The sequence below is a fragment of the Carlito syrichta genome, unplaced genomic scaffold (assembly GCF_000164805.1).
Source record: "Carlito syrichta isolate Samal-C Ts95f unplaced genomic scaffold, Tarsius_syrichta-2.0.1 Scaffold314870, whole genome shotgun sequence".
In the NCBI taxonomy this organism is placed as follows: domain Eukaryota; kingdom Metazoa; phylum Chordata; class Mammalia; order Primates; family Tarsiidae; genus Carlito; species Carlito syrichta.
Window position 1 is genome coordinate 839,967 of NW_007258966.1, and position 24,739 is coordinate 864,705.

At 38.8% G+C, this 24,739-nt stretch overlaps 1 protein-coding gene across 2 annotated transcripts in view; it reads right to left on the reverse strand.

Moving 5' to 3' along the window:
* The window catches only part of MID2 (midline 2), an 84,333-nt gene that overhangs the window by 57,813 nt on the left and 1,781 nt on the right, over positions 1-24,739 (reverse strand). For both annotated transcript variants that reach the window (XM_008072187.2, XM_008072185.2), the window contains exon 2: positions 12,312-13,027. In XM_008072187.2, the coding sequence (XP_008070378.2) occupies positions 12,312-13,027 (716 nt within the window). The remainder of the gene's footprint in view (positions 1-12,311; positions 13,028-24,739) is intronic.

Below are 24,739 nucleotides of genomic sequence, written 5' to 3' on the forward strand. Positions count from 1 at the left end.
AACTGCTTGGCCCTTATTCTGCTAGCATTCCTTCCCTCCGTCATGTTCATTGCTTCATTTGCTGTCTCCGTGGTTCCTGTGGTTTGCAGTCAAAAGGTTTTGAAAAAGTGAATGACGGGGACATGAGGGAGAAGAGAATGTAGAGGAAGAGAGGGGACTTATATATTTGGCCCCTTTCCTGTCTACTAAGTAGCTATGGCTCCTTAATTTCCTTGATACCGTTCCCATGAATATATGGATATATTGACGTAGATATATGTACGTCTAGGGCAGGTAGTATGATTTCACTTGCTCTCAAAGTGGATTATGAGAACCAGCTTAACTCCTGTTTCCTTTCTTGCCATGCCTCTTTTGGTTTATTTGGCGTTATTCTCATGAAAATGTTTTCACCATTTATTCCATTTTTCTTGACTTAAGGCACAATGTCTTTCTTGGCTTTTTTTTTTTTTTTTTGAGTTGGAGTCTCACTCTGTAATCCAGACTGGAGTACAGTGGCTGCTCCCGGTCACCGCAGCCTTGACCTGCTGGGCTCCGGCGATCCTTCCGCCTCAGCCTTCCAAGTAGCTGGAACTACAGGCGTGCGCTACCACGCCCGGCTAATTTTTTTGATTTATTGTACAGATGAGGGAGGCCTCGCCAAGTTGGCCAGGCGGGTCTCGAACCCGCGAGCTCAGGCAATCCACTCACTTCAGCCTCCCAAAGCGCGGGATTACAGGCTGAGCCACCGAGCCCAGCTTCTTGACCATTTAAAATCCCACTATAATCTCAATCTATGGTCTTCTTAGCAAGGACAAGGGAAAGGAAGAAAGGAAAAGGGAGGACATTAATTTGGACATGATCTCTAAGCTAAAATGATGTCAGGGGGAAATGACAGTTCCATCAGGGGGAAATGACAGTTCCAAGATTTAATACAAAAATGTATGGAGCACTTAGTCTGTTTAAAGCACAGTAACTTCACAGATAAAGAGGAAGTACAATTAAGATGGGTCTTGAAGGATAAATAGAATTTTAATAGACAGATGGAGGATGCAAGGCATTCCAGGGACAAGAAAAGGCACGAGCAAAGGTAAAAAGGAATAAAGTATGCAGCCTGTTCATGGAGCAGTAGTTTAGTTTGGCTAGAACAGAGGGTACAAAGAGAATAGTGGGGGACAAGGCTAGAAATGGAGATTGAAACTCTGTTGTGAATATCTTGACTGCCTAGGTAAGGACTTTGTACCTATTTTTCTTTTTTTAGCATTGGGGGCTTACCAAAGGCTCTTGAGCAAGGTAATGGAATACTCAGAGGTGCATTTAGGAGATTAACCTAAATGTGGGGCAGACTGAAACAGGAAAGCCTGAGGAGCAGGGACACTGGTTAAGAGGAGGCTGCAATATTCAAGGAAGTTGGTAGGGCAAACCTGGGCCAAGCTAAGAGGATAATTGAAATAAATGTGTTTCAAGGAAAGATTTGTCACTGTCGAATATGCAGAGAGTGCAAGAAATATGTGGAATGATAAAAGGCAGCTGGATTTGGTAATTAGAGGTCACAGATGACCTTTGAAAAAGGAGTTTCGGTAGGGTTTTGGAAGTAGATGCCAAATCCCAAGGTTAAAGAGCACAATATAGTGACAAAGTGGAGGCCACAAGTCTAGACTCTTCTTCAAAAGTTTAGTCATGGCCCAGGCATGATGGTTCATGCCTGTAATCCCAGCACTTTGGGAGGCCAAAGTGGGAGCATTGCTTGAACCCAGGAGTTCCAGACCAGCCTACGCAACATAGTGAGACCTTATCTCTATGAAAAAATTTTTAAAAATTAGCTGGACGTGGTAGTGAGTGCCTGTAGTCCCTGCTACTCAGGATGCTTAGGCAGAAAGTTTGCCTGAGCCCAGGAGGTCGAGGCTGTGGTGAGCCATGATCGTATCACTGCACTCCAGCCTGTGTGACAGAGTGAGATCCCAACTCAAAACATTTTTTTTAAAGTTTGGTCATGGCTGGGCTCGGTGGCTCAGCCTGTAATACCTGCACTTTGGGAGGCCGAGGAGAGTGGATTGCCTGAGCCCGCGGGTCTGAGACCAGCCCTTGGTCAAACTTGGGCAATTTGGTGAGACCTCATCTCTACAATAAATCAAATATTAGCTGGGCATGGCAGCACACACCTGTAGTTCTGGCTATACCTTGAAGGCTGAGGCGAAAAGATCACCGAAGCCCAGCATGTCGACTCTGGGGTGGCCGTGAGACTCCAACTCAAAAAAAGAAAACAGTTTGGCCATAAGGTGACTATGATTATGATAAAGTTATAGTTTGATGAAAGGGTCTAGCTTAAGCTAGAGGATGAGAGTTGGTAACTGACCCAATCAGTTGATGATTTACTCTAGCTGAGTGGTCCCAATTCCTAGATCAAGGGAAATTCCATGCATCACAGATGAATATATTGATATATTAGGTAAACATAATGTAGAATGATGAACCCAGAACATATACAATATTAGAAATCTGTGTCTCCAACTGTAATGCATTTCCATTCAAGCATGGGGTTCCAACGGGAGAATATTTTTAACAAATACGTGGGACCTGTTGCAACACTGGTCATGAAACTGAAATCTCATAAATAATTCACAGTGCAGAGTCTGGCTAAAATCCCTGCTCTGTATTCCTCTTTTGTGGCTCAGAATTGAGATTCACGGCTTTAATAAAGCCACTGAAAACAAAAATTAGGGCTGAATACATAATTTGGGATCTGGTTAGACTATGGGCCTTGGGTTACTATCACAAAATTATGGCAAATGGTTAGTTTGCTGCGGCCCCCTAGCAATTTGCAGAATGCCAGCACATTTTAATAACATAGAACTAGAACTGACAAGATGACTCTAATTTCAACCTTACTTCATTAATATGAAAATGCTTTGAAAAATAAATCTTTGGCTAATGAAAACACCATCTGTTGATGGCTTTTTGCCACTGTTTTCTTACATTATAAGACATAATTTGAGGAAAACACCAAACATTTAGTTACTCATTTCCTATTCATTTACAAGAAATTAAAGCCTCATCTCAAATTGGAATTGATTCTCAATGATGAACATATGCAAAGGGAAACAGAGAACTGAAGCAATTATGCAGTCTAAGGAAGTCACCCCTTTCTTATCATGCCTAGAACTCATTTAGAACTAAAAATTCTGGGCCACTCTAGGCTTGAATGATTTGATGATTTGGCCAAGTAATTATCTTGTCTATATTCTGGCTGAGTAAACAAAAAGGATGTGTGTGTGTGTGTGGGTGGGTGTGTGTGTGTGTGTGTGAGCACGCGCGCACATGCTCATGCTCACGCGTGCAAAAATATCTCTCTGTAAAAGTAAACATGTCTGTTAATTGTTGTTGCTCGGTTTTGAAAAATTGATTTGTTTTGCTCTTCTCTTGTGCAGCGTAGTTAATTACTGGGCCAGGTTCCCTCTGTCCAAGCCCAGCTAGTATAACTTTCTCAGAACGGTTGAACCATGACAGCAAGAGAGCCAAAGTGGCAGGGGAGATTGGAATGGAGATATCTGCTAGGAGGAAACAGGACAGGAGGTTGGCAGGGGGAGCAGGATGAAGCTCCCATTTCCTGCTGCAGGAGGTTACCTCTGGGTCCTTCTGTGCTTCCCTTTCGTGATGGTTAGAAAAGTCATTGTAGCTTATAAAACTGTGAGAACTTTTTCACCTCCAGATGACTATATCATGCTAGCTCTCACAAAACTGTACATGAGTCTAAACAGCACAAAGTAAGGAGAAGATTTAGCTGGCTTGCATAACAGATTTTTAAAGGCCTGAGTTAGCTAAATTGGCAGTCTACACTGATTCCATTTTTACCCAAGTTCCACTTCATTTGTGTTGTATAGACTTGGCCACTTTGTGCTCTGTTACTCCCTTCCCAAAGAAGAAAATGTTTTGCCATCTGGACACAGGCTATTCTTCTTCCAGACAGCATCCCATTAACAAAAATGGCTTCTCTAACTATCTCAAATAATTGCTGGGGTTTTTTTTTTTTTTCACTTCTCTAGATACAGGTTATTTCAGGTAACTTTTTCATTGGCTCCCTCAAGAAACCTAACTATACATCAAAACACCGGCTCTTTATTAAAGCAAGACAGATTACCTTTATGGCACAAACTGGACCATGATCTTCATTTGTCTTACTCCATGAAGGCACATGTATTTACAAATATATGACCACACTTACATATACCAACCTGACACAGTAAGTACTGAAACCTAAAAAGGGGTGCAGTCCATGTTAGTTCTATTGCAACGTGTCATTTCTATTGAAATATGTCATTGCCATCAAGTATCTGTTTTCTCTCTTGCTTTCTAAAGGGTGCAAAGGGAATATTATCTAAACCTAGACAAGATCCTGACTGCTTTGATGTGGGAATTGAACCTTGGGGTGGGAGTAGGAGAAGAAGTGAAGAAGGGCAGAAAGACCAATCCATCCCAAACCTGAGTTTTCCCAATTGACAGAAGACAACTTCATCTTTAAAAATAATCGGAGTCAGTGACCTCATTACTATTCTTTGACATGCTCTTTTTTGACATCCTGTCTATACACTGACATTTCCAGCTCTTCCAAAAGCCAGAAGCCAGATCTTCACATGCTTTTAGGGTCACAGTCTGCTATCTTCTTCTAACTGCTTGTCTTAAAATACTCACTTTGCTTTTGCTTCAGTCTGTCACTTTATGTATCAATTACATATGGCCTTTCAACAACAGAACACGCCATCTGGTCCACAAACTGAAGCCCACATCCTTATGCCAGAATTTATTCTTTTCCCAAACATTTATTTGCTGTTGTATAGACACAGGCTACGTCCCAAAATGAGATGCAGGTGATATACTGGATGTATATTATGTAGGTCTATTCTACCTGGGGTTTGTTAGGGAATAAGCAGACCCTCAAGCCAGGTGAAACAATTGCTATCCCACTTGTTTTCAGGTTTCACAAGGTTCTACGACCATCAACCATCCAGCAAAGATGTACACCTCCCCTGATCTCCTTTTCGGGAATGCTACCCAAACCATCCTGCATTTTATTCTTTGCATTGCATGGTTAAATCTCTCATTTAAATGGCTAAATTATTATTTGGATATTCTACAAGAAAACCTGTACCAAAAACCTAAATCCAGTGTTTATTTTGATAACACTCAAAACAGCGAGCCAAAATCAACTCTACTTTCCTGCAGGCCTCGGGACTGTATTCCACTTGCTCTATTTCTCTTCAGTTTCTGCCTCTCATACACATCTTTTTCTTTCTCTTTTATCTGCTATTTCTTAATATCTAATTTCTAGACCATGAGTGTTCTGCAAGGCTCAATCCTTGGCCTTCACTCAGCTCACTACTACTGCATGACTATATCTCCAGGCTGAAGACACCAAATTCTATTTCTCTAATCTTGATCTTTCAGCCACTAGAAAAGCCTGAATTTTAACCCCTTCTATAGCACTTATCCTTTCAGTTCTGAGAGTATGCCAGGCTGTCTCTCCTCCAAATGTTTGAACAAATTATTTTCTCTTGACTAGAACACTCTTCTTCCCTGACAAAGGGTTCAAAACCCTGCACAAATTCTATTTTGCTATACCTCTTGTGCTCTCTCACAACCCCTTGGGCTTCTGCTGTCTTAGCATTCTTCACATTGTCTTGCAACTGTGTCCTTAAATGTCTATCTCCTGACACTAAACTGAGAGCTTCACCAGGACTAGGACTGTGCTGTCTTAATTATTGCAACCCCAACACCTATTCTGGTACCTGGCACCTAATAGATATTCAGCAAATGTTTGATGGATGAGTGAATGCTAAATGATCCACAATCATATCAGACTCAAATCTAAAGTCAAAGCATCCCATCAAAATTGTCAGCCTTTCCTAATTTTCCTATTTTTGTCCTCAATACCACCATTCATCAAGACATCTCCAACTCAAAAATAATTTTTAATTCTTTCTCTTCATCATCTGTAACCATTATAGTTATTCACCAAGTCCTATCAATTCTTTCTTCGTGGACTCTCCAATTTGACCCTTCTTCTCCAACAAATTCATTCATGATTCCGTTTGTAAACTTGATGACATCCTTTCCCTGACCCCTCCTCTGTGCTTCAGAACATCCTGTGCAAACCTCTGTCATGGCACTTATCATAATGAATTGGAATTTTCCATTTACTCATCTATCTCTCCTACAAAGCACCTTTAGGACAGGAAGTATGCCCTATTTCTTGTGTCCTCAGCTCCTGCCACAATGTCCAAAGTGTTCAATAACAAAGTTAGTCTTAATTAATTGTTTGTTAAATGAATGAATTAATCCCTAGCCTATATTCCTAATGCTACATTTTCAGTTATTGTCTGGTCTATCTTCAGGGAAGACAAAAAACAAGGCATTTTCTCATTATATCAAAATTTCATAAACTTGAAGGCCATTATCACATTTTTCTCTTTAAACTTGACTTCTTGGGGTTCAATAATTCTTGTTTCCTTGATCTTTCCTCACCTATATTGTATTTCTGTAATATGTTTCTTTGCCCAACAATAATAGACAGGATTTTCATCCACCTGAGACTACTCTCTGAGTCAACATCTTGTAAATTGTTCTCAACTGATGATTGTTAGCTCCTTTCAGGTATAGATGAGAAGACTTGAGACAAAAGAAATGAGAGAAAAAGATAAGAGTATAAGATAATAGGAGTATCTACTTGCTAAACTTGCTCTCAAATCAAAGAAACAACATAAAACATTTCCAACACAGGGTCCTGTTAATAATAAATGAGTTGAGAGCCAGATAAAGCAATATAAATCTCGAAGGGAAAAGAACAGGGGTTCAAATGAATTTTAGGAACACAGTTTCAGTAGAGATGTCCAGGCCCCTCACTGCGCTGTTGCACCCCCACAACCTAGAGGGGTGAAGAAGAGATGGAATAAAATGCACTTTTACCCATTTATGCACATGAAACATACAGATTCATACATATTATATGCAATGGGAAGCAAGTCTCGAACAGTTAAGAACCCACAGAGCAGCCAGATCTACAAGCAGTAATTATTTTATGACCATGGGTTGAAGGCTGGTTTAGCCAAGAAACTTCATGACAGGTACTGCTCCCACCACCCACCACCTCACCACCCTCCCCACACACACGCACATGTCCACCACCATCACCACTACACCTTAGAGAGCACAAATCTTGTCTCAAATGCTTGGCTCCTATTTAGGTACTGTAATTTAGTATCTGAGAGTGAGAAACAACTTTTACTATTCCCTCATCTGTAGTAAGCCACCCTGGCCTCCATTGAAGATTTGTCTTATCTTGAGTGTGTGTGATCTGGATCGTTTATTATAGTGATCCCTAGACTCAGGTTAGGGTCTACTGAGGCTCTAACCCTCCCTAGGGTGGTTACAGAAAGCTTGGTCCCCTCCTACCCAATTTATCAGAAGATTAGCACAGACACTTTCTCATCTTCACATACAGTGACACACATTTATAGATATATTTTGACACACAAAGAGTCATTCTCAGCCAGTCATTCATGTCAGAATATACACACTCGTATATAGTGATGCATACATATGTATGCAAATATACCCTTTCTCAATGCAGCCTTTCATAAAGATCTTTCTATTTCTTTCTCTTATATTTATATTCATGCTGGTTCAGAAACAGTCAAGTGCCCCTTGGTACATAAGTTGAGAGGGTATCTGTCTTGGCAGACAGAAGTGGGCATCCACTGAGTGAGTAGAGACACATGTCTGGGAGAAGGTGGTGGCTGAGTGAGAATAGGTGGGTGGATGACAGAGTGACCGAGTAGGAAGAAGAACAAGTAATCAGCTGTGATAAGATTCTAGAATATCATATTTTCCAACCTTTTAACTCTCATTATGGCTTTCCTTTGAACATTCTCCAAGTCTCATATCTCTCTTCTCTTTGTCTAGCAATCTTTAGCTCTCTATGTCTCAGTCTCTCTTCCCGTGTGTGAGTACGAGTGTGAGTGTGTGTGTGTGTGTGTGTGTGTGCGCGCGTCTCTCCCATGACAAAAAGCTTACTCTAGTGCCAGGTAATATTTTATAGCAATAAGATCCCTGATATGTAACTGTAACATTTAAGAATTATTAGTAGTAATGAATTTGTGGAAATATAATGAGAAAAAGAAAATGTGCTTGTTTATTCCTTTCAGGAAATTCCTCTATTCCCCCTGGTTTTCATCAGCTATATTTTTGGCAGGCTGTGGGCATGGAAATGTGAAGACATCACTCTCAAACAGAATTATAATAATCACATCTGATTTATATAGATGTCACCATAGGGTTAGGCAGTTGGAAAATCTAGCATTCAAAATGAATAGGCACTTAAAATTAAGGACATGCCATATTTTTGCTAACACTCTAGTTTTGAACATTGTCAGTAGTTCACAGGAACTACTAAGACATTAAGAATACTGGAGAAGTAAAAGACATGGTTTCTGGCCTCAAGGAGTTTATAGTATAGTTGTAATGTGTTGGAGTAGCCTTACGCTGTTTGAATTGAACCCTAAAGAACAGGTAGAATTCCTAAGCAGACCAAGGGAAGAGCACTAGTGAAAATTCAGAGTCAGAAAAGAGAATGGTATGTTTAGCAGACAGTTAGGAGGCTTGTCTGGGTGGCTGAAGTAGCATGTTTGGGTGGCTGAAGTAGTGTGTTTGAGAGGAGTAGAAGGAGAAAAAAATGGGCAGCACAGGAAACAAGTTATACAGGACTTAGAATATTGAGTTGAAGTCTGTCAGCAAAAGAGATCTACTGAAATGTGACCTATTTCTATAAAGTCAAAATTTATTAAAAAAATATCAATCTTTTGTAAGGAAAGAAATTCATGTGCTAATGAGGAATGCCCATATATCATAAAGTAAGATATACATTGGGCCTAGTAAGTGAAAAGTGAAAAGAGGGAGAAGTAATGGAGAAAATACGAGGGGGAACCCCGAAAACCAGAATTTATTTATAAAAAATTGTGTATTTATTCTTATATGTTTAAACTTCAGTCACCTTAAAAGTATTCTTTGTTTGATGCAATACACCTATTGGGATGCTTTTTCCACTGCTCAAAACGGTTTTTGAACTCATCAATTTTAATGCCTTTTAGTACTTCTGCTGTTTTTTGTTTCACCTCTAGCAAAACTTTGAGAATTTTTTTTCATCCAGGGCAACAAAATAAAGTCGCTTGGGGTGAGATTGGGTGAATAGGGATGGTGGGACATTGGGAGTCATGCCGTTTTGGGTCAAAAACTGCTGAACATTCAGCAAGGTGTGGGCAAGTTGTTTGTGTAAATTATCCAACATGAAATGGGCAAACTCACTGAAAGAATCTAAAAAAAAAAAAATCACTGAAGCTGAATGCAGCCTCTCACAACAACACTAGCCAGTATACTGAGGCTGATGGGTTCCTAGAACACTTACCCAGCAGGGGAAGCCTGTACTACAAGGGGCCCACCCTCCAAAAAATAATTCCAGTTTTTTGGGGGATTCTTCCCTCATAATTACTCTGATAGACCTTACTACTGTAGTAACTGTCGTGAACACAAGTATTCTTTGAAATTGAAGAATTATTTGAACCCCTGGTAGCCTACTGAAAGACATGTGTCCTGCATCTCAACCCTATATGTAAACTAAACAACTAAATAAGATCATGAAACTAATACTAGGTACCCTATAGGACTTTTGTGCTTCCCTCAGAGCCAGAGGAGTATGCTCAGGCAGTCTCTCCCATAGCTTCTGCCAGCTGGCTTTCTTTTTTCTCCTTGGGGAAGAATCAAGCAGATGAAGGGGATAATTCTAAATGCTTTTCTAATTTAAAATTAACCCAAAGAAGTGAGTATATGCTATACTAAAAGTCAGACTTCCTCTCAGCTTAACATGGAGTACTATTATTTTTTTATACTTGGCACCAAACCAAAGTGATCTCCCCCCACTATACACAAGCATCACCCTTCTCCCCACCCTCAAAGCCCAGGATGTTCCAGACAACATAATGAACCACATGGTTGGGAATGATTCATATGTTTCCATTCTTCATCCAAAAATGAGCAAAAATAATTTCCACTTAATTTATCATCAGAATTTTCTGCACATTTCCTAAAATATTAAAGGGGAATCTATTCAAAATCTGGCCTTTCTTTCTTTAAAAATTACTAATTAGTCACAGACTAAAGGATCTTTTGGTAAAATACTTCTGTGTTCCATCCATCCCTGGAAATTAGGGCTATAACTGCATGATGCCAAATATCTAATCAATCATCCAATGATTTCATGTTTTCCATGTTTTCCAGTGTTTCCAGTGTTTCCAGTGTTTTCAAATAGCTGGTGTTCTGTAGATACAGGCTCACCCTATCCAGTCTTTTTGTTATCTCAACAGTGTATATGGATGCAGATTTTTTCTATTTAAAATATTTCTCAAGGCCAATGCCTTATTATACTGCCAACACCTGCCAAGTACATGGCAGAGATTGTTCTATCCTCTCTGTATCCCCCACTCTTCCTATAATCCCGCCCCTATCTTTTGCCCTTAGGAAGCTGTAAATATGTGCAATCTGTCCTTTCCTTGATGCCATTCACCATTTATCTATGATTCATGAAATTTGCAGTGCCGGAACATAAAGTTAAGTTTCAAATCACTTTTCATGGGGAAAACTTAGGTCCAAAACAAAGTGGCAGCAGGTTACAGGAGAAAGGATAGCTAACTCAATATAGAGGCTGAGTTACAGTTCCAGCTCTCCTATTACTAACCAGTTCTGTGACTTTGGCCAAATCGTGTAACCCATCAAAGTCTCAGTTTATGTAACTTTAAAGTACAGTACTTTTACTAGACCAAATCAAACACCTGACATTTTATCATTCTAAGAACTGGAGTCAATTAGATTATTCTCCCCTGCAGCCTTGATATAAATGAGAGTAATGATTTCACCTTGAGTGAAATAAAAAACTAAACACTGAATTTTATACAAGTTTATAAATATTAGTAATTAAATATTAGCAATTAAATCATAACCAAAAGAGACACAAATTATGGTCAGTGTGACTAGTCTCAATATTACTTGCAATAAATTGCAGAAGGGAAAATGTATCCTACTTGGAGTACTACTACCCTCACATCATATTTTTTTACATAAGTGACGAAGAATTTTGCAGAGCATAGCAGAAGGAAAATCTCTACTTCCTTCTTGTCCTTCGTTTATCCCTTCTGGATCTTTCTTCTAGCTTGATTTATGTACTTAGGTCATATTTTGGTGGTAATTTTACTATTTGTTTAAACATTTTTTTCCTGGAACCTCTGTTAAGTAATTCCCTTCTTAAGAGAAATTATGCCACATAGCAAGCAAGCAATTGGGATAAAACAATTTTCTGGATCTGACATTTGTTAACATCAATGTGAGGTAGGACAGCTTTAAAAACAGGCACTTAGACTTGCACATAAATATTATATGACAAAACAACTTCAGAGAGCTCTGTCCACTGAACACAATGAAAGACTAGAAACTTATAAGGTGGGGACTGTAAATAAGTACTTCAGTCTATAGCCCATAATAATGAATACTGGTACAAAATTTGGTACTGAATTAAATACTTATTGCCTTCAGTTTAAATTTTTGGTTCAGATGTTTGATTATCTCTCCTGATTTTGTGGTACACTGAAGTTTCTTTCATATTTGCTTGCTTTATTTTGTTTTTAAAGGCAGGCTTAGGATCAGCCCTGTGTTAAGTGCTTAACGGCCATTTATAATGGCCAATGCCAAACGTGTTTCTTTAGTGTACTGAGTATGCAAACACAAACACACACAAAGTCCTCCACAAAAATCTCTCACCTACATAGATACACTCAGACACCTCCACCCACACCTACACATAGATACACTCAACCTTCCCATTGCTATATACATGCATATGCAAATCAGGACACAAACTCATTGTAGTACACCGGCACAGATACTGACATACTTAAAGAAAAGGTGACACGATCATAGCAAAGATATGTAATATGCAATGTATCTGACAAAAGAGAGAGGGTGCTGTTTCCACAGGTGGACTAATGGTGAGGCAGGCCATGGGCGGGCTAACTCTCCCAGAATTGGTCAGAAGTGTATGAATGCAAGCAGATTTATATAACAGATGAGATACGTTCCAGTGAGAGCATGCAGGTTAGTAGGTTATTTGTCATGAGAATAACTTGAAGTTAACTCACTTATCATATAGGAAAAGTGAACCATTTTATTAGAACTTGCTAACTCTACAACTGTGTATTAAGAGACAAAGTTGCATAAAGGAGATTCCCCAGATTCCTTACCTTGAGTTTCTCAAATCGATCATTCAGAGATGCAACCTGATGATCTCGGTGACGACCCACCAGTTTGCATAAGGCACAGATCAATTGGTCATCAGAAACACAGTACATGTTCACTTTCTCATTCTCATGGTCCAGGCAGGTGATCCCTCGAAGATGTGTATCTGGCACTGGTTCTACCAGGCGGTGGCTGGTGAAAGGTTTCTTGTTGGGGTGTGTGGCCCGCAGGCAACGGTCACAGTAGGAGACCTCACAGGTGATGCATGTTTTCACTGCATCCCTTGGCGGGTCCTGCTCACAGAATTGGCAAGCAATTCGCTCACTAGACATGGCGGTGCTGGGCCTATAAGTCCTCTCCCGGCGGCTCTCACTTGGGGAATTGGGCCCACTTACTGAAGCCTTCTGGAAGCGATCGATAATGTTCTGTAGGGTTACATTCCTTTTGAGTCCTTCCAGGCCCCGGTGGTTCAGTGAGATAACATACCTGCAGGTAGGACACTGGAAAGCAGTAATGGGTTCAATGGATTCACCAGAGCTGCAGCTTGAGACCAAGATGCGATGGGCACAGCTGAAGCAGAGGCTATGAGCACAAGGGAGGAGAAGGGGATCTTCAAACAACTCTAGGCAGATTGGACAGGTCAATTCAGACTCCAGTGTTTCCATCTTTAGTGAAAATAATTCTGCTGGGGCATTAAGAACCACAGAGGCTGGGCTTTCACCTGCAAGGAAAAGAAAGCAAAAGCCATTAAGCATTTCCAAAGAAAAAGTAAATATAGCATAATTATGCACAATAGAACCTTTACATACTGGATTCCCCAGGGATGCTTGAGCAATAGGAAAGCAACTTAAGAATTAATCGGAAAGCTTTTCTTTCCCTTCAGACCTTGTTTTTGACAAATGCCTGAGTTTATTTTCCTGCACTAATAAATAGAACCAACTGGCCACCTCTGAATCCTGGTTGACTGATTAACATTACCATTCCAGCTCACAACATTGGAATGGATTGTTCTCCCACATATTTTCCACTGACATCTCTTTCCTGGGCTGTGATGAGGCTGAGACCCTGAAAAAAATTCTCAATCTCTATTCGCCAATATAGTTCTCTATTTTACTTCAAGGTAAAATATAGGGGCTGCTCCTACTTCAAATCCAGTGGAAGGAAAACAAGGTCATATTTTAAACTAACTCTCTACCTCCTGAAATGATTCCATTCTGAGAACCTGCATAAAAAAGAAGAAAGAGCTTTAGAAAAATATAGTTCTTCCTTCAGACTGTGAACCCGAATTATTTCTTATTATCACACATGGAAATTTCTGTTCCATCACATTTCTAGTAAACCAAGTTACTAAAGACAAAAGATGTTAGTTTCCACTTTCACTTTCTTCCCTTACCTTCAAAAAACCCTTCATTTCATCAAGCCGAATGGGGAATGATTTCAACTTTTTTCTTTTTACTTACTCAGCAATAGTTACTGATCAATGATAAGATCATATTACCTGTGGCTTCAGTTTGATTTTACTATTAAACACCTGCTGAATTAGCACAAGCCTGCTATGAAGCTCACCTCCCATGTGACTTTTCCTACTTCCTAAAACATAATAGGATGCAAATCAAGATCTAGGTAGTGTGCATTTTAGTGTGCATCAAAGAGTCAAGTCACTCAATGACAAGACACTAACCTTTTGGTCAGTCTATTCTCCCACAGGCATTTCTGAGCTAAACACACAGCTTAACTGCCATGAGTCTTCCATTAATTAAAATCCACAAACGCAAATATCCTAAGTTGGCTTTAATCAAGGAAAAATATAAAACATATCTTATTGACTGAAAATATTAATCCTTTATATAAGGAAGAGAAAGGCATCTTTTGCTTTTAAGAAGCTTTTTTTCATCATCTTACCATAACTGGAGACCCTCATCAGGGCTTGAAACAATGATTCTGCATTGATTGATTTTTAGATATTGTCATTTGTCAGTGATATTGGCATACCTCACAAGACACATAAATACTTGGTGCAATTATATCTTGTGCATAAGTACAAAAGATGTATACCTAAAAACTGTTCCTAAATCAAGTCTTTTCAGTGCACCGAACTAACTAACTATTTAATGAAAATCTACAGGAAATTGGGCTGTAAAAATGAATATTTTTTTTGTATATCAGTCACTCTCAATTGGTTTAGTATGTTCAGATGCTTGTATACCACTTTTTTTAAAAAGTGAGAGAGACATGTTATTTTTATTTTACAATTTACAAGTGCTTGAAAATTGTTAATCAGTATTTTGTAGCTTATAACATCTATCAGCATTCACCTATAGAAAAAGAAAAGGAAAAGTAAACAATTAAAATACATATATCATTAAATCGTAGGATTGGAAGAGACTTTAGAGATGAAAGATTCCAACTTCCACTGAAGGTAAGAATACTGCCTTACATAGCTCCACCTGATATATACTTAAGATACTCAAATTCAACATGTCCATAAGGAAACTTGTTATGCTCCCCCTTCAACCCCACAGAAAAAACAAAAAACAAGAAAACCACCTGCCCCTCTTCTGATTTTCCCTATCAGGTGAATATCACTATCCAAGCCTAGAAACCTAGGAGTTCTCTCTTTTACATGTTTATAATCTCAACCACTGGTGTCTTCTAAAACATTCTATTTCATTTATTTTACATATTTGTGTCTCCAGCTAGCTCTCCCTACTCCTTGAAGGTATTGTCTACTTTATTCACAGCATGGTGCTCACAAAAACTAGGTACTGTACTCAATAATTAAGTTTCTCTTAGACTAGAAGTAAGAAGAAGAGATCTAGCATTTATTGAGCACCTCCCGTGTTCTGAGTACTGTGTTAAGCACTTTGCACAGTACTTAACTAAATTATTACATAAAACCTGTGAGGAAGTTACTATTACTATATCAGTCTTAGTTAGGAAATTGGGGCTTAGAGCCACTCAATGAATCAACCAGGAACATATATACCCAAAGCACAAGTATGTCTAATACCGATGTCTGTGCTCTTTCCCCTACGCCTTTATTTCAATCATCTCACTTCCTTCACTGACGTTTATCTTGACTACTTTCAAGAGGATTTCTAAAAAGCATGTTTCCACTTCTATTTTTGTCTTTCTGTGTCCCTCTGAACTTCTCTGAATCTGCCTACCTCATTCTTAGTCCCTTCCAGAATCATATATCTTTCTTCTAAGCCCATCTCCATCTCACACTGCACTTCTTTTACCATCTCTTCTAGAACTATATGTCTGCATTCCTCATTGTCTGTGTTGGAAGCTACCTGCGTTGGTCAGAAATATTACTACAAGACATATCTATGTGTTGAAACATATATAAAAACAGTTAGAGTACCACAGCTTTCCTAAATCTTAAGAAGGTGCGATATAAATTTTTCTGCGCAGAGGAAAAAAACTCTTCAATTTTGCATGGGACTCTGAAACGTGTTCCTCAGTAAGTGTGACACTTGAACCTCACTATGAAATTAAGCTTGGGAAAGCATGTTATGGGTCAGGATTGCTTTAGGTAAGGTTAACATATGAGTTCTAACCAGGCACTTTTGAACTTCCTAGAACTGTTTGCAGAGTGTTGTGTGTATGACATTTATGCATTTTTCTGGGGAGAAGGCTGTGCATAACATTCAAAAGATTCTCAAGAGTTCTTGACAGAAAAAAAGTCAAACACCAGTGTGCTAAAATAACCTTAACTGATTTCCGCCTTAAAGAGAATATTATAAGATGGTTACTGTCTATTGCTTATTATAAGTAGTTTTTCTATACTACTTTAGTAGCTACTTTAGCCAATGATGGGGAATTGAATAATTTTTTTCAACTTCTTCAAACACTTGTTCAATCATCTCTCATTTATGAGGCCTTCTTTTTCTGGGTACTCCTATTATTTCAGCATCTTTTCGATTCTCCCTCATTTCCCCTGATTATCTAAATGCTTTATAAAACACTTTATATGCATTATCTCATTTACTTTTCACAATAACTCTCTAAAAGGTAGATACTATTATTACCAAAAATATAACTTGTCAAAGGTCATACTTGTTTGCAAGTAGCAAAACTGAGTCAAATTTGAGCTACAACTCTAGAAATAAACACATATATTTATGGTCAACTGATTTTCGATAAGAGTTCCAAGACCATTCAATGGGGGAAGGAATAATTTTTTCAACAAAGATTACTGGAACAACTGAATATCCACATGTAAAAGGATAAAGTTGGAGCCCTACCTCATGCCATGTATAAAAAATTTACTCAAAATAGATCAATGGCCTACATGTAAGAGCTGAAAATATAAAACTCTTGGAAAGAAATATAGACACAAATCTTTATGAACTTAAATTAGGCAGGTAACAGTTTCTTTGATGACACCAAAAGCACAAGCAACCAAAGAAAATATAGATAAATACTACTTCATCAAAATTTAAAACTTCAGTGTTGCAAACAATAACATCAACAATGTGAAAAAATAACCACAGAATAGGAGAAAATATTTGCAAACCATATTTCTGATATGAATCCAGTCTCTAGAAATATACAGAACTCTTACAATTCAACAATAAAAAAGACAAATAATACAATTTTAAAATGGGCAAAGGATTTGAATAGACATTTCTCCAAAGAAGATATACAAATGGACAATAAGGTCATGAAAAGATGCTCAACATCATTAGCCATTAGGAAAATGTAAATCAAAACCACACTGAAATACTATTTCACACTCACGAAGATGGTTATAATAAAACAAAACAAACAAAAACCGAAAAACAGCACGAATCAACCAGGCTGTGGAGAACTTAAAACATTTAAACATTGCTAGTGAAAATGTAAAATGGTGCAGCTGCTTTCCAGGAAATAGTTTGGCAGTTCTTCAAATAGTTAAATGTAGAGTTATCATGTGACCTAGCGAGTCCACTGCTAGGTATATACCCAAAAGAACTGTAAACGTGTTCACTTAAAAAACTGTACACACTGTAATCCCAGCACTTTGGTAGGCTGTGGCAAGTGGATTGCCTGAGCCTGCAGGTTTGAGACCAGCCCGGGAAACTTGGTGAGACCTCCTCTCTACAATAAATAAAAAAATTAACCAGGCATAGTAGCATGTGCCTGTAGTTCTGGCTACTTGGAAGGCTGATGTGGAAGGATTTCTGGAACCCAACAGGTCAACGCTGTGGTGACTATGACCATGCCACTGCACTCCAGCCTGGGCGACGGAGTGAGACTCCAACTCAAAAAAAAATAAAAAATTGTACACATATGTTCATAGCAGCAGTATTTATAGTAGCCAACAGGGAACAACCTAAATGTCCATCAATTGATGAATGGTTATACAAAATATGGTATATATTCATACAATGGAATATTACTTAGCTATAAAAAGGAATGAAATATGGATACATGCTGCAATATCCTTGAAAATATTGGTCCTTTAAAACCTTATACTAAGTGAAAGAAGTCAGTCACAAAAGGTCACATATTGTATGGTGCCTTTCATATGAAATGTCCAGAATAGGCAAATTCATAGGAACAAAAAGTAGATTCGTGATTGCCAGGGACAAGGGGTAGGGGTTCGGGGGAAGGATGGAGAATGATGAGTGACTGCTAACAGGTATGGAGTTTTGGGGGAGATAATGAAAATGTTCTGAAATAAGTAGTAGTAATTTGCAGAATTTTGTGAATATACTAAAAACCACTGAAATGTATACTTTAAAATGGCAAATATCATGATATGTGAATTATATCTCAATTTTTAAAATAAGACATTCAATCACAGGTCTGTCTGACTCCAGAGTATAAATAGTTAATCACTATACTATACTGCCAAGTGTGTAATTATGTGGTATTTATAAACGCTATTGGATTGTTTATTCCTTTTTATTGTTTTTCTAGGTCAGTGATTCCCTGTCTAGGTTTTGCAATACCCTGGGATAGCTCTAATGATCAATGGGTGTCAGAAAATTTTCACCCTCAATATGTATTTGCTTAAAACATATAAATAAGTGACTCCTGAAAAATATTTGACTCCTATTATCATGAAATACTTTTAGCAGAAGGAAGTGAAATGACAAAAATTAAACAGTTTCAAAGTGTTGCAACTTCAAAAAGTTTGTGAATCACTAATCTATACAGAGTTGTAGAGTGTGCTAAGGATACAGACAGGATGTGAACCTGATAGGTTGTGACCTAATGACAGGTAGTTACAAAATTTTTGTCAGAAATCACAATGATTTGTCATAAAATACATTGATAAAATGCCTGAAAGGGCAGAACCAATGCCATATTATGAAACAAATGCCAAATGCCCATGTCCACACACCCTGATTAGTTCTCTTCCAAATCATTTCGTTACTGGCTTGTAGTCAAATGTGTATGTTTATGTATTTGCCCTTGCTCTATTATAAAATTGTTTATGTATGGCTTATCCTCACCCTGCATCCCCCTTCAGGCTGAGACCTCTGAAAAAAGAAGTTGATGAGAATAAACTATAGGAAACTATCATAAGGCTGTGTGATTGGGTAGAAATACAAAAAATGGGTTTCAATGAAGGTGATTAAGATAAGAATAATGCATCCTATACTTAGGAAATAAAAGATTGGCTTCAGCATTGCCTCCAAATCTAGCATTCAGCTAACTGTGATCAGAAGAGAAGTCATGATCTGCACTTGGCAGAATTCTATTATTTCAAATGTTATTTGAGCATAATTAAATGCCCATTTATTTCAACAGTTAATATTCCATCTAGTTTTCATCTTCTAGGTCTACAGAGCTTGGCTCTGTTCTCTTACTACCTTCCTGAGGAACAATAGTATCTCTTCAACAAAATTCCATGAAAATGAAACCAAGCCCAATCGTTGGGCTGTAGGTTGAGAATTGAGCTGAGTTATAGGGCTAAAAAAACCCAAATTAATATAAAGTAAATATTTTTCAGGATATAAACATTAATGTCTCACGAGTTCTTCCTTAAAGTACTAGAAACCCTGCCTTGGGGTGAGCAAAATGAGCCTTGGCTTAGTCTGACGTTCCCTCAACTATAAAACGTTCAGGTTGGACTAGATCACTAGAAGATCTCTTTAAGATGCTTTCCAACTCTGACTTCTTATCATAGAGCTCTTGCTATCTGTTACTGCTAGAAAAGACACCTTAGCCGGGCTCGATGGCTCAGCCTATAATCCCGCGCCTTGGGAGGCTGAGGTGAGTGGATTGCCTGAGCCTGCTGGTTCGAGACCCGCTTGGGGAACTTGGCGAGACCTCATCTCTACAATAAATCAAAAAATTAGCCGGCTGTGGTAGCGTGCACCTGTAGTTCCAGCTACTTGGAAGACTGAGGCAGAAGGATCACCAGAGCCCAGCAGGTCGAGGCTGCAGTGGTCGGGAGCGACCACTGCACTCCAGTTTGGGCGACAGAGTGAGACTCTAACTCAAAAAAAAAAAAAAAAAAAAAAAAAAAAGACACCTTGGATTGTTGTAAACTAGCTCCTAAAAGCAAATCTTATTTAGTAGTGTGACTAGCAAGGCTTACCAGTGATGGACATCATCACCACAGGAATTGAACATAAACAAAATACATTGCTTTGGCTTGACCAAGGTGCTTAAGTACAGTGGTTTTGCCTGTTGTACCTGAAGGAAGATATCATGGGTGTTTCAGAGGACAACGAAAGGGGAGGGGAGTCCCGTGGGAATATAAACTACTGAGATCACCTTATTGGTGTTGCAAATAAGACAATCAAAGGATCCCTCAAATCTCAGGAAAGATCATTTAGGAACACATAAAGCATTCAATGCATAGAATTTGCACTCTGTAGGATAAGGACTGAGAATAAAAATTCAGAAAAAAGGCGCTAGATGGTTAGTCATCACAATTAATAATAATAGTCACCTTACATTTGTATATAATGTTATACTTTTCAAAATGGTTCCAAAGTTATTATCTCATTTGATCCTCATAATAGAGTCTAGTTGTAGTCCTGGATCTAAACCAAATTAGCTGAGCAATCCTAGCTAAGACATTTAAACGCTTTGGGCCACAGTTTCTTCATCTATTGAATTAAAAATACTTGCCATAGCCATTTCACAGGCTCTTGTGAGGATCAGATGAAGTTAAGATAAAAGTATTAACTTACTTTACAAATATAGATAATCTCATCATACATTCACAAATAATAGATACAAAGCAAGTTATCAAGAAAAGCCAAAAATGTTTGGAAATTCATCACAAACACAAGGTTAACATAATGGAAGACAATTGCACAGCCCCACAAGACTTCTAGAAAACCATGGGTCTGATTGTGATACTTTTAATGCTCATATGTCTTCCCCTTCAGACTGGAATCCCCCACAAGGGAAAAACTGTCTCTTCTTTTCTCTTAAGCTTTCGTCATGCACAGGGAGAGGTCAAGACTAAAGGTGGATTACTGACTGGCAGAGAGCACCAGAGCCAGTTCCTATCTATTAAGTTACTAAAGTCTACTTAATATTTTATAGTACATGGATTTAATGATATCTTCTTTTCAATAATTAGTTACTAAATCCAACCATTGGTTATTTTATACAATATGGTCATTATACACATTAAAATGAATATCAAAATAGCAGAACTAAAAGTCCTAAATCTGTTACAAATGCAAGATTAATCTAAGTAACCAAGAAATGGATTTGCCAAGGTAACACATGATAATTAACAGGAATCCAAAATACAATTCATAACACCTTTATCTTTTTTTTTTTACGTCAGTCTTACTCGGTTGCCCAAGTTAGAGTGCAGTGGCATGCTCTTGGCCACCCCAGCGTTGAACCACTGGGCTCAGATGATCCTTCCGCCTCAGCCTTCCAAGTAGCTGGAACTACAGGCATGCGCTACCATGTCTGGCTAATTTTTTAATATATTGTAGAGACGAGGCCTCACCAATTTGCCTGGGCTTCTCTCGACCCCCTGGACTCTGGCAATCCTCTTGCCTTGGCCTCTCAAAGTGCTGGGATTACCAGGCTTGAGCCACCGCGCCCAGCTAACACCTTTATCTTAACGGCTGTTGCAAGATAGGGGAACAAATAGAAAACAAACTTAATTTACCTATTGCTGTCGGTACAGTTTTCCATCTGTTCTAGGATTGCTTTCCTCAACCCCTAATACCCAGTGAAATATTTGTAAAGTTTTAAATGTTTAGTGGTATACCTTGATGGGCAATCATTTCTACTTCTACAATAATGAAATTGGCAATATATGGATGTAGGACATGTTGTTGAAGGTTAGGCTCAGAGGACCCCAAGTTCAGGTTAGAAAAAAGGGACAGAGAACAGAGGCTTATTTGAAATCAAGCTTCTACTTCCCTGGGAACCACATGGATCCTAGCAACACTGAACAAAGGGCTATAGACAAAATGATCAAGGATTCTGAACTGTAAACCATTTTTCTATCTCTGGGCTGTATATATTCAGACACTTTGCTATACTGAATTAACATTGTCTGCCATGCCCATACATTATGCTCCTACCCAGGCAAACTGCAAATGCTGAAATTTTATATTTCAGCAGGATTTTAGATTATATAATGGATTTGTTATCAGATCATCTGGTCTCTGTGAGAGAATGATCCAGAGACTGGGTATGCTGTTCATCAACCAGAGGAGTCTGACCTGCAGAAAAGAGGCTGAGACAAAGCCCAAGGTCAGACAGCCAGAGCTCTGCAGGGAGACAAGAACTCACATAGACTACCTCTCACAAATGATACTTTGTTAACCCACTTGGGCTGAATCAACACATTAGTGTGTGTTCAGGTGAACCCACATAAAGAAGAGAATGATGGGAGATTAGTACATTACTCAAAATCCCTCTACCACCCATACTTTAAACGTCTTATGCCATCTAGTAATCTCAGTAATTTATAGGATTCTAAGGGAAGATGCAGACACTGGGAAATTGACTATCAGAAAGATTATGCTGGGCACGGTGGCTCACATCTGTAATCCCAGCAACTCAGGAGGATGAGATGGAAGGAATACTTGAGGCAAGGAGTTCGAGACCAGTCTGGGCAACATATTGAGATGCTGTCTCTAAAAATAAAAAATAAAACTTAGCCTGGTGTGGTGGCGCACACTTGTATTCCCAGCTACTCAGGAGGCTGAGGCAGGAGGGTTACTACAGTGAGTCATAATCTTGCCACTGCACTCCAGCCTGGGAAATGGAGCAAAATCTTGACTCTACAAAAAGAAAAAAAAGGATTATATCTGCCTATGGTCATGACGGGAAGATAGAAAAAGAAAGACAAGTAGAAAGAGCCACAGATTTCCAGAGCCCACAGAAAACTCTTAGCAGACTTTTAATATATGAGAGTGGAGAAACATATATTGATTCTTGGAGGAAAGGGGAAGTATAAGGGGGACTAGCAGTCTGCACAAGGAGATAATTGGAGCTGGAACTTCTTGTCTCAACACTACTCATTTAGTCTTCTCACTTGCTAGCATGACCCAACACACTGGTTGAGAAACACTTTTCTAGTCTTTCCTGTAAACTGCTGATGAACACAATGTTTTTGAGAGACCTGAAATACAGACATTAGTGCAACACCACCTTGTACCAAAATTTCATTCATCAAAAAGTGAACAGTTTCAAACTCTCCAGAAATATCATGTATCTAATATCAACATGTTACACATCACATTTTGATGATGCAATGCTTTAAATCAAGACACCTAGTGTAAGTAAGGAGGTACTTCATAGATACAGAGCCTCATTCTCCTCTTTGCACAGAAGAGAGGAAAAAAACTTAATGCTAAATGGAAATGGAGTACCCCTGGCCTCCACTAGCAGCAGAGTCCCATGGTCCAACAGCTAGGAAGTTACCAAGATCTATAAAGATTGAATGAGTCACACACACAAGGCCAAGTAGGTACCTCCACGAGCAGCCATTTGAGACACATTCAGTGCCTCTGCTCTGTCTTCACCCTTTCTAGGGATCTATGTCCCTGCTGAGAAAGACGGAACTTGAGTTCTAAGGGATAGAATGAAAAGACAACATTATCTCTTCTTCACCAAGCCAATGAAGTTTGCTGAGTGATAAAGACATATACGCCTGTAGTGTCCTTGTCAACCACTGTGCTGTCAGCAGATTTTATGGGAGGAGAGATGAGGGAATGGACAGGCTCACTATCCAGAGCAATATTTGGATGCAATTATGAGACTTCACTGTCACTACTTTAAGATCTTCAAGTTGGAGCAAGTTGCCCTGCTCTTAGAGGAGGGATTAACTAAACCAATTTCACCTAAATCAATCTGCGCTGCTCAGATGATATGTTCATAAAGCAACCAAGTCACTCTGATTTGTAGCACATGCCAAATGAGAATTCTAGCAGTCGTGAAAATAAACAGAAGAGACATAACCACCCTTAAATGTCCCTAGCCTCTGTCCCTGTCCTGATCCAGGAGCTGCAAGTATGGAGTTGGGCCTGGAACAAGCAGGAGGCCAAAATACTGGGCCAAGTCTGGGACACATTATAGGTACTTAATAAATATTGTTGGCTTACTGTTGCTAGATGCTAATCATGCTTATAAAGATATGCCTAAAATTATGTATGCCTGTTTTCATTAGAAATTAACTGCCCCATATATGTAAAAATGGGTGAGGTTATATTTTCAAACAAGTTTGACACAGATAATTAGGTTAGAGTACATTAGATATGATTCAAGCCTTGACTTAAAATTATCACCATTATGCTCTATGCCTAGTTGTATGTATGTATTCATTCAGTTATACATGTATTGGGGGGGAAACAGACTTAAGACCTAAGTACAATGATAGATTTAGCTCCCAGGGAGCTGATAATGGCAAAGTAAAGTTTTCAGTAAACTGGGGTTCCTACTTACACCTAGTCAATTCAGTAACCCAATAAAAGGTAAAGAAATGTTTTCTTTGAAAAGTATAATACTGAGGGTTTATAGAATCCTTTCATCTTCAAAGGACCAAGTCAAGACTCACAATAGCTACTACACAATATTAAGCCTTTTACACAAATGTGACAACTATGAAAGAAAGGTCACAGGAATGTCCTAAGATCATAAGCTAATGCAACATCAGATTTGGGGTGAACTCTCTGATCTTCGTGGCTCCTAGACCTGTATTTCAACCACATAAATCAAGCCGTGAGGATCAATCAAGAGAAATGTGATTCATATTATATATCTGCATTAAGTTAATTGATTGGGCAGGAATATATAAAAATAGGAAAGACTGTTTCTCCCTCAGGGCAGTGATGAGCAGAGAGGAGGTAGACAGGAGGATGTCAGGGCAGGGGGAGGCTAACCATCTGGGGTATAATGAAACCTCTCCCAAAACAGAAGGAAAGCAGGGGAGGGGAACTCCCTATTCAACAACTCCCTTCTATTGGAACACTGCCAGAGAACTGATTAGTGTACAGGGATG